General features: G+C 38.5%; 1 protein-coding gene across 1 annotated transcript; it reads right to left on the reverse strand.

Annotated features, from left to right (window-relative positions):
* Window positions 1–11,044, reverse strand: acsm3 (acyl-CoA synthetase medium chain family member 3). The gene is made up of 13 exons (XM_077222014.1): window positions 10,537–11,044; window positions 9,520–9,730; window positions 8,812–9,019; window positions 8,504–8,647; window positions 6,024–6,180; window positions 5,256–5,335; window positions 3,753–3,876; window positions 3,471–3,551; window positions 2,592–2,693; window positions 2,376–2,503; window positions 2,186–2,285; window positions 297–416; window positions 1–186 (listed from the first exon to the last, which is right to left on the reverse strand). The coding sequence occupies exons 1-13, from the start codon at window positions 10,762–10,764 to the stop codon at window positions 91–93; spliced, it is 1,779 nt and encodes a 592-aa protein (XP_077078129.1). The 5' UTR covers window positions 10,765–11,044; the 3' UTR covers window positions 1–90.
* Between the last annotated feature and the right edge of the window lie 47 nt (window positions 11,045–11,091).

The following is an 11,091-nucleotide window of genomic DNA, read 5'->3' on the forward strand; positions in this document are numbered from 1 at the left end:
TTTGTAGATCAATTTATCAGAATGAACTGTCTGACAATATAAAGAGGTGGAATGTGATTTGAACAGAAACTTGTTTTCTCATATCCAGTTTTAGCTTTTAGTTTTCTGTCCCCATTCCTTCTTTCTTAACTCCACTCGTCTTATTTTCCCGCTTACTGTCTTGGGCAGTTGATCCACAAACTCAATCTGACAAAAAAAGGGTTTAAACATTTGAAAGTTGGAACAAAATATACCTTTAAAATGGACTAAATTGAAAGAATAAATTTTTTTAAGCACTGAATCTATTTGTAAGTTACCTTGCGTGGATATTTATAAGGAGCTGTGACAGTCTTCACATGAGTTTGCAGTTCCTGGATCAGTTCCTTATGGTCTCTAAATTTAAAATCTGCTGTCAGCACTACAAAAGCCTTCACCACCTGAAACATGAAGTCAATGCAATTTACATGTTGCATTCCATGTGTGTAATAATTATGGTTACAATTTTGCTTAAACTAAATACAGGTCCTTCTCAAAAAATAGCATATTGTGATAAAGTTCAATTTTTTCCATAATGTAATGATAAAAATTAATATATTTTAGATTCATTGCACACCAACTGAAATATTTCAGTTCTTTTATTGTTTTAATACTGATGATTTTGGCATACAGCTCATGAAAACCCAAAATCTCAAAAAATTAGCATATCATGAAAAGGGTCTCTAAACGAGCTATTAACCTAATCATCTGAATCAACTAATTAACTCTAAACACCTGCAAAAGATTCCTGAGGCTTTTAAAAACTCCCAGCCTGTTTCATTACTCAAAACCGCAATCATGGGTAAGACTGCCGCCCTGACTGCTGTCCAGAAGGCCATCATTGACACCCTCAAGCAAGAGGGTAAGACACAGAAAGAAATTTCTGAACAAATAGGCTGTTCCCAGAGTGCTGTATCAAGGCTCCTCAGTGGGAAGTCTGTGGGAAGGAAAAAGTGTGGCAAAAAACGCTGCACAACGAGAAGAGGTGACCGGACCCTGAGGAAGATTGTGGAGAAGGACCGATTCCGGAGTAGAAACATCCAGAGCCACCGTGCACAGGCGTGTGCAGGAAATGGGCTACAGGTGCCGCATTCCCCAGGTCAAGCCACTTTTGAACCAGAAACAGCGGCAGAAGCGCCTGACCTGGGCTACAGAGAAGCAGCACTGGACTGTTGCTCAGTGGTCCAAAGTACTTTTTTCAGATGAAGGCAAATTTTGCATGTCATTCGGAAATCAAGGTGCCAGAGTCTGGAGGAAGACTGGGGAGAAGGAAATGCCAAAATGCCTGAAGTCCAGTGTCAAGTACCCACAGTCAGTGATGGTCTGGGGTGCCATGTCAGCTGCTGGTATTGGTCCACTGTGTTTTATCAAGGGCAGGGTCAATGCAGCTAGCTATCAGGAGATTTTGGAGCACTTCATGCTTCCATCTGCTGAAAAGCTTTATGGAGATGAAGATTTCATTTTTCAGCACGACCTGGCACCTGCTCACAGTGCCAAAACCACTGGTAAATGGTTTACTGACCATGGTATTACTGTGCTCAATTGGCCTGCCAACTCTCCTGACCTGAACCCCATAGAGAATCTGTGGGATATTGTGAAGAGAAAGTTGAGAGACGCAAGACCCAACACTCTGGATGAGCTTAAGGCCGCTATCGAAGCATCCTGGGCCTCCATAACACCTCAGCAGTGCCACAGGCTGATTGCCTCCATGCCACAACGCATTGAAGCAGTCATTTCTGCAAAAGGATTCCCGACAAAGTATTAAGTGCATAACTGAACATAATTATTTGAAGGTTGACTTTTTTTGTATTAAAAACACTTCTTTTATTGGTCGGATGAAATATGCAAATTTTTTGAGATAGGAATTTTGGATTTTCAAGAGCTGTATGCCAAAATCATCAGTATTAAAACAAATAAAAGACCTGAAATATTTCAGTTGGTGTGCAATGAATCTAAAATATATGAAAGTTTAATTTTTATCATTACATTATGTAAAATAATGAACTTTATCACAATATGCTAATTTTTTGAGAAGGACCTGTAGAAGATTAATTGAGCTGCCTACTTAGACGTAGTGCTGCCTTCAAGTTCTGTAAATTCTTGCCCAATTCTAAGGTCACACTGCATGTACCCTTTACTGAGTAGGAAATCCCAGAATGCATTGCACTACCTCTCCTCGAACCGGATCAGGGCTGCTGACCACGGCAGATTCTGCTACAGCTGGATGCTCTATCAGAGCGTTTTCCACCTCAAATGGACCAATGCGGTACCTAAAACACACACACTCCATAGATGTCAGATTACAAAACCTGACATCATCATCATTATCATTATCATCATTATCAAAGCAGAATTCATACCCTGCGGACAGGATGACATCATCAGCTCTGCCAATGAACCACAGGTATCCTTCTTCATCCATCATTCCCTTGTCACCTGTCAGGTAGAAATCACCACGGAAACATTCGGCTGTGCGCTCCGGCTCCTCCTACAGGATGAATTTAGATCAATCAATTTGAGTTCAACAGATTTATTGTTAGTGCAGAGCCTAATAAGCTGAGAAAAGGAAAATGTACCGTATACTCTGTAAAAAGAGAGAAGGGTCTGTCTGGTTTCACTCTGATGCCGAGGTCTCCCTCTTGTCCTTGAGGCACAACAGAACCATCTTCATCTACCACCTTAAACCAAAGCAGTCCAGAATTACTAGAACACCTCACAGAAAATCAATCCAATCTGTCAGTGAAAAGCACCTATTTAAAAAAAACACCTGTTATTTCAGTTGTTTTTGTGTAAGTTATAAACTTTGTCTTTTCATTTTATATAATTATCTGTCTTAGATGATTTTCAGTGCAAATATTAGTTATTATTAAAGGGGGCCTATTAAGCCCTTTTTTAAAGTCTTGATTTTGTTTTTAGGGTCTAGAAGAATAGGTTTTCATGTTGGTTTTTTAAAAAAACAACATTTTCCACTTATTTTACATTGTTGCAGCACCCCTCTTCCCAGTCTGTCAGTAACGCTCTGTTTAGTTCTGGTCTCTATGAAGACCCTCCTTCCTAAAAGCACAATGTGCTCTGATTGGTCAATTGGCTCGAGTGTTTCAGAAACGTCACGCCCCTTACCATAACCAGGTGTTTCAACTCCCTACTAATGCAACTCAACCTTTTTTTACGACTTGGGAGGGAATTATTTTAATGAGGAATATTGTGACATGCACATTCCCAGAAGAAAACTCAAGACTACAATCGAGGCATTTAAGGGCGTTCAAACCGCAACATTACACACTAAAAAAAGTTGAAAAAGTAAAAAAGCATTATAGATCCTCTTTAAAGTCAGCATGAAACAGAAGTGGTGATGATAGTCCTTTCATCACTATTGTGATGTATATTGAGTGAAACAGCTTCTCAAACAAGAACAAAAAAGGGACTTGATTTTGTCAGAAAGACTGTTACTGCACCTGAACATCATATCCTGGAGAAGCCTTTCCAAAAGATCCTGGTTTGATCTTCATGCCTTTGAATGTGCCAGCTATTAAAACCTGGGAGAAAAAAACAGAGGAATGACTATATTGTGTGTGACAGCACACAGGCTAAGCTTAGATTTACTCTCCTTCTGTTCATTATGAATTTTGTTAATGAATTAATGACTATATTATAATATGGATGAAAACAGATGCTAATTTAGGACCCATTTTCAGCACTGTTTATATTGATATTTTAAAAAATGATCCCAGACTTACAGTCTCAGTCTGCCCATATCCTTCATAGATGTCCAGTCCAGTGAGTTCTTTCCATTTCCACATCACCTCTGGGTTAATGGGCTCTCCTGCACACAGACAGTGCTCAAGAGCAGGAAACTTATACCTGTCAGAAAACACAAGCAAAGATGAGGATTACACCTGGACCAGACAAATTCATCTGGATTCTGCTGTGATTGACAGTGTTACAAGTCCAGGTTAAAGGAGAACTCCGGGCAATTTTTAAGTTAATCTTGATCGTTAGACCTTTGTGAGTACTGACTATAGAAAAAAAACCGAACCGGATTGGTGTTTGCTACGCGGAGCTGCGACCGCGAATGCCCAGAGCTCCCCCTCAGCTAAAACGGCAGCTATGGGGGCATGGACATAAAGAGCGTTTTTGAGCCTCTTAACAGACACAAAATGCAATTAAAATGTCTGTCCAACATGAACAGGGACCCTACATGTGAACAAGATGCGTTTAGCAACTTAGCCATTGTTTCAACTCACCTAAATAGTCTTTTAGACGGCAAGCTGCAGTCTCGAGCTGCAGTCCCGTGCTGTAGCCGGAAAAGGTAAACAATGTCCAGGTGGGAGGAGCGTTGATCATGTGCGACGAGTTATGATCAGAGTTGCTTACAAGTGAAGAAGAAATGGTTCGTGTTTGTGCCTTTACGAATTGTGGCAACAGAATGCGAAAATATAAGAGCTTAAATTTTCTTCGTCTTCCTTTTCATGACCTTGAGATTCTGCAGTTGTGGCTAGTTGTACTTCAACTTGATGTGCAAACTCCCGTAGAAGTACTACGCGCTAAAGATTACCGCATTTGCAGTGAACACTTTGACAAGGATGACTACACACACTCAACACAGCGGGGCCGTTTGAAGAAAAATGCCATTCCATGTACGAAGACTCGTCGCACATGATCAACGCTCCTCCCACCTGGACATTGTTTACCTTTTCCGGCTACAGCACGGGACTGCAGCGCGAGACTACAGCCTGCCGTCTAAAAGACTATTTAGGTGAGTTGAAACCATTGCTAAGTTGCTAAACGCATCTTGTTCACATGTAGGGTCCCTGTTCATGTTGGACAGACATTTTAATTGCATTTTGTGTCTGTTAAGAGGCTCAAAAACGCTCTTTATGTCGATGCCCCCATAGCTGCCGTTTTAGCTGGGTGGGAGCTCTGGGCATTCGCGGTCGCAGCTCCGCGTAGCAAACACCAATCCGGTTCGGTTTTTTTTCTATAGTCAGTACTCACAAAGGTCTAACGATCAAGATTAACTTGAAAATTGCCCGGAGTTCTCCTTTAAGGTCTCAGTCATTTAATAGCCAGTTCAGTTAAAAATCTTGCCACTGACATGCTTTAAAAAAAAGAAACTTTATAGACTTCATTTGTTGGTTTTATGATTATCGAGTTTGTATATGAAGAACTTGTAACTTTAGACCTAAAAGACAATTCATTTGAATTCAAATATATCATAGCTCATCAGTTACAGTCAGTACCTGGATATGTCGTCCTGTACAAGCATTCGATAGGCTGTTGGTGCCGTGCAGAAGGTGGTGATGGGATAGCTGCTCAAAGTCTGTTAGGAGAAAACATGAGTGTTTTCATTGACTTCCAGAAAGCTTTCATTGACTTAAATGTCTTCTAGTAAAATAAGTCAATAAATAATACATAAACACTGCTGTTCAAAGGTCACTAATAAATTAATACTTTTATTCCGCAAGGATGAATTAAATTGATCAAAAAGTCACAGTAAAGACATTTATAGTATTACAAAGTCAAATAATCCACAAAAATATTAAGCAGAACTGTTTTTAATATTGATAATAATAATAAATGTTTCTTGTGGCCGCAAATCAGTTTATTAGAATGATTTCTGAAGGATCATGTGACACTGAAGACTGGAGTAATGATGCTGAGAATTCAGCTTTGCCATCAAAGTAATAAATGACACTTTAAAATATATTAAAATTGTTATTTTAAATTCTAATAATATTTCACAATATTACATTTTACTGTATTTTTGATCAAATAAATACAGCCTTGGTGAGCAGAAGCGATTTCCAAAAAAAAAAAAAAAAATCTTACCAACTCCAAACCTACTGTCGATTTGCAATGTCCTAAAGTAAGATTAAGTGTTGTGATTTTGTCTTCCATAAAACATTTTCATACAACATGATAGGGAGATTTCTTAAAGAATCAATTCTTGATCCTTAACTTTCAAGCAGACCATTCTTGTCAAGAATGGACCTGTGATCTTCCTGTACCTTGAGAACTGTACTTGTCTCAAAGCGTGGCATGTGGTGAACAAACACACACGCTCCCTGGATCCACGGAGCAAACACACTGCTCCACGCCGACTTGGCCCAACCTGTGTCTGACGTGTTCCAAAACACATCCTGCTCAGTCAGATCCAGCCAGTACCTTCAGAATTCACACAATTTATACACATTTTATGTTAAATTTACATTTCATTATACACTACTGTGAAAAAAGGTGGGTTTTTTGATAAAAAAAATATATATAGAAAACCATAATATCGTGAAATATTATTACCAAAAAAAATATTATTTGAATATATTTTAAAATGTAATTTATTCCTTTGATGGCAAAGCTGATTTTTAGAATCATTACTCCAGTCTTCAGTGTCATGTGATCCTTCAGAAATCATTCTATTATGCTAATATGCTGATTTGATGTTCCATTAACAATTATTAATTAGTATCAATGTTGAAAACAGTTGTGCTGCTTACTATTCAAAATGCATTTTTTTTTAAGATTCTTTGGTGAACAGAAAGTTCAATGAACAGCATTTAATTGAAATAGAAACCTTATTTTTCTTTATAAATGTCTTCAATGTCACTTTTTAAGTTTTTGTTAATTTAATGCATCCTTGCTAAATAAATTCTTTCAAGACAAAATCTTGCTGACACCAAACTTTTGAACAGTAGAGTTCATTTATATATGTATATATACACTCACCTAAAGGATTATTAGGAACGCCATACTAATACTGTGTTTGACCCCCTTTCGCCTTCAGAACTGCCTTAATTCTAGGTGGCATTGATTCAACAAGGTGCTGAAAGCATTCTTTAGAAATGTTGGCCCATATTGATAGGATAGCATCTTGCAGTTGATGGAGATTTGTGGGATGCACATCCAGGGCACGAAGCTCCCGTTCCACCACATCCCAAAGATGCTCTATTGGGTTGAGATCTGGTGACTGTGGTGGCCATTTTAGTACAGTGAACTCATTGTCATTTTCAAGAAACCAATTTGAAATGATTCGAGCTTTGTGACATGGTGCATTATCTTGCTGGAAGTAGGCGTCAGAGGATGGGTACATGGTGGCCATAAAGGGATGGACATGGTCAGAAACAATGCTCAGGTAGGCCGTGGCATTTAAACGATGCCCAATTGGCACTAAGGGGCCTAAAGTGTGCCAAGAAAACATCCCCCACACCATTACACCACCACCACCAGCCTGCACAGTGGTATCAAGGCATGATGGATCCATGTTCTCATTCGGTTTACGCCAAATTCTGACTCTACCATCTGAATGTCTCAACAGAAATCAAGACTCATCAGTCTTCAACTGTCCAATTTTGGTGAGCTCTTGCAAATTGTAGCCTCTTTTTCCTTTTTGTAGTGGAGATGAGTGGTACCCGGTGGGGTCTTCTGCTGTTGTAGCCCATCCGCCTCAAGGTTGTGCGTGTTGTGGCTTCACAAATGCTTTGCTGCATACCTCGGTTGTAACGAGTGGTTATTTCAGTCAAAGTTGCTCTTCTATCAGCTTGAATCAGTCGGCCCATTCTCCTCTGACCTCTAGCATCAACAAGGCATTTTCGCCCACAGGACTGCCGCATACTGGATGTTTTTCCCTTTTCACACCATTCCAACAACCATGCCACGCTCAAAATTGCTTAAATCACCTTTCTTTCCCATTCTGACATTCAGTTTGGAGTTCAGGAGATTGTCTTGACCAGGACCACACCCCTAAATGCACTGAAGCAACTGCCATGTGATTGGTTGATTAGATAATTGCATTAATTAGAAATTGAACAGGTGTTTCTAATAATCCTTTAGGTGAGTGTATCTGTATATACACTACCGTTCAAAAGTATGGTGTCAATAAGATTTTTTTTTAAAAGAAATTAATACTTTTCTTCAGAAAGGACGCATCAAATTGATCAAAAGTGATAGTAAAAACATTTATAATAAAGCAAAATATTTATTTTTTAATTAAACGCTTTTCTCTTGAACTATCAAAGAATCCTGAAAAAAATTAATCACGGTTTGCACAAAAATATGAAGCAGCACAACTTTTTTCAACTGTGATAATAATCATAAATGTTTCTTTAGCATCAAATCATCATATTAGAATGATTTCTGAAGGATCATGTGACACAGAAGACTGGAGTAATGATGCTGAAAATTAAGCTTTGATCACAGGAATAAATTACACTTTACAATATATTCACATACAAAACAGCTGTTTTATATTGAAATAATTTTTCACAATATCACTGCGTTTGTTTTGTATTTTTAATCAAATAAATGCATCCATGGTGAGCAGAAGAGACTTCTTTTAAAAACATTAAAAATCTTACCGACCCCAAACTTTTGAACGGCAGTGTATAAGCACTTGCAATGCATCCTTAGCTACTGTGTACATTTTTTAAGCTCTCAATGCAGTGCTGATCCGTCATGAATTCAGCCCACTGACCCTCGGAATGATGTCACAAACCTGCCGTTCACCGTGAGCCCAAGACCGTAACTACAGTGGCTTTGTTGGGTCATTTTTGGAGAGCCAGTTGTGCCACTAGTGAAGAAGATAGTCATGGCCTCCTCACTCCTGGTGTCCACGCAAACATGATCATCTGATACTCTTCTACAACGCAAAAACAACATCTGATAATGACATTAAAAATGTCTTTATAAAGGTCTTACTACTTAGTGATTATTTACATATGTTTAATGTGTGCACTCAGTCATTTCTACACTAATTTAAAGTGCTCCCTGTACATGCATATCCCTCTCTTGTTCTCCACTGACCCCATGAGTTCTGTCAGGTTGCCCCAGCCATGCATGGTCCTGTGGGACAGCAGAAGCTTGGTGGAGATGGAAGGGCATTCTGAGGATACTGTGTCCAACAGTGGGGCCAAAGTTTCATCTGTGATTACACACTTGGCCCCAGATGACTGCAGCCGGTGGCGGATATCTCGAGCCGTGAGCTGAGAGGTGCCGGGGATCAGAACCGTACCTGGGTGAGGAAATGGGGCAACGATGAAAAATAAACCATGCGTTGAAAGGACAAGCAGAGAGAAGAGGTTAAGTAGTCAACTGCCTACTCATACTGTAGGGTAAATTGGGACACTTTTTGAAATAAAATAAATATTTTACAATATTCTGATGGCTACATTTAAATACAGTATTCAGAAAAACTTTGTTAAAAAATATTTTTTTTACATTTATTTTAGGCAAAATAGTGTGGATTTTAAATGTTTGTCATAATATGTATATAACTTTCAGCTTATACATTAGTGGATATTTATATTTCATTTTTACCATTTCAAAATTACACAATTCAACTTTAAGCTGGTCCAAACCAGCATATTTGGACCAGCGTGAAGCAATAAAAGTAGGTTACAGATTAACCCCAACGACGAAACAATGGAAAATAGATCAAGGGTGAAAGAATCATAGAAATCTCTCTCAGCAAATGCCTAACAAATCTATTTGAGCAGGTCTGTAAGACTGTACCTGTTCTGAGACATGCTACATTAACCAGCCACCACTCAGGGACTCGGGGTAAAATGAGGAACACACGATCCCCTCTTTCCAAACTGCACACTTGATGCAGAACATTTGAAAGTTTTCTTGAGTGGAAGCCCAACTCCTCAAAACTCCATTTGACCTCTTCTCCGTTGTCATTCACCCACCACAGAGCTGGAAGAGACGACCTCTGTCCGTTCTGTAATATACAGCAACCATACATCAAACTATCTCACAAGTGCTGGCATTGTAAAATATATTTTTTTACAAAGTAAAAGACATTAAAATTGAGCTTGGATAATACTATACAATATTTTTTATTAAGTCACCACAAACATTATTACGTTATATAATTCAATGTGCATGAGTTTCTGTTGCACTAGTGTCACCAAACAAAATTACAAAATTATAATTCAACGTGGAACAACAGTAAATTATTATTTTAAATTAAAGTTATACTTTTACTAAAAGTTACAAATTTTGCTAAAAAAAAATTTAAATGACCATTTTGGGGTGAAAAATTAAGTCAGGGCATCAATAATTGACCTGATGACTTTTGTCATGTTTTGTGGTATTAGTTGGTTTGTTTCACTTTTAGTCTCATACATTGATACAATGTCAAAAGACAAAGAAAGCAGACACACTCATTCAATCTTTTTCTCAATAAGTAGCTCCTTATTCGCACTTTATTCGAGTAAATTACACGCAAGCAAATTCAAAAGTACCGCATGACGGAATGACAAAATAATAACAAACGGGTTTCCAAACACTCCGGCATCTTCTCAATCCCAGTGTTCCCTCAAACCTCCCGAAAAACACGCCACTGGTAGAGAACTGCCCGTTTGCTCAATGGCCTCAGTCTTTTTCTCTCTCGTGTATTTTCAATCTCCTCCTGAAATGTTTTGTAGCTACTTTACAATGTCTTTTGAATAATCACAAAATATCCCGCTTTGAGAAAAAATAGAACATAGTAGAACACCAGAACTAATATATTTCTTAAATTACCTTTTCTTTAGTTTCCCACTGCTCGAGCACATCTTTGGCGAAGTTAAACTGCTGAGGAATTTGTACGTTGTAATCCCGTCTCATGCTCTCATAATCGCTGAAGTTTTTTGGTACAGATGTTTTGAATCTGCAAATTTGCAGCCAATAACCTCGCTCATACATTTCATTTTTGTTGCCGTATTTCAGACAGCGTTTAAAAAGAGTTTTGCGAAGCACATGCAAACTCATTATCAGCCTTTAACTGTGGACGTACAAAATTAACGCTTTGAGGTCGTTTCTACAACCCGACATTACTCACACAGCTGGAACTTTCACACGGACCATTATCTTATTTTCGTGTCCTTTGAAGATTTTCCCGTTTTTTGCAATAAACTTCTAAAAATGAAAGTGCGTCCTATAAAACTAAAGACAACAAATGAATGCACTGCAGAACTAATAAAAGCTATCCAGACAGTTCAGCTCCGTGAAAGCAGACAATCTCTTCGCATTAGTAGAAATGACCGTCTACAAAACTAAAGTCCCACTTGTGACGCCTTAAAACAAAGACTAACCGGA

The sequence above is a fragment of the Siphateles boraxobius genome, unplaced genomic scaffold (assembly GCF_051911475.1).
Source record: "Siphateles boraxobius isolate OS27281-9 unplaced genomic scaffold, OSU_SipBor_1 86, whole genome shotgun sequence".
Classification (NCBI taxonomy): domain Eukaryota; kingdom Metazoa; phylum Chordata; class Actinopteri; order Cypriniformes; family Leuciscidae; genus Siphateles; species Siphateles boraxobius.

What these genes read in the sequence shown, in the direction of transcription:
- acsm3 (XM_077222014.1), bottom strand. Translation starts at nt 10,764, where the DNA reads ATGAGTTTGCATGTGCTTCGCAAAACTCTTTTTAAACGCTGTCTGAAA. An exon ending in GTACAGGACGACATATCCAG is followed by an intron (nt 3,877 to 5,255) that starts GTACTGACTGTA and finishes GTTTTCTGACAG; the next exon opens with GTATAAGTTTCCTGCTCTTG. An exon ending in CTGATCCGGTTCGAGGAGAG is followed by an intron (nt 417 to 2,185) that starts GTAGTGCAATGC and finishes TTCATGTTTCAG; the next exon opens with GTGGTGAAGGCTTTTGTAGT.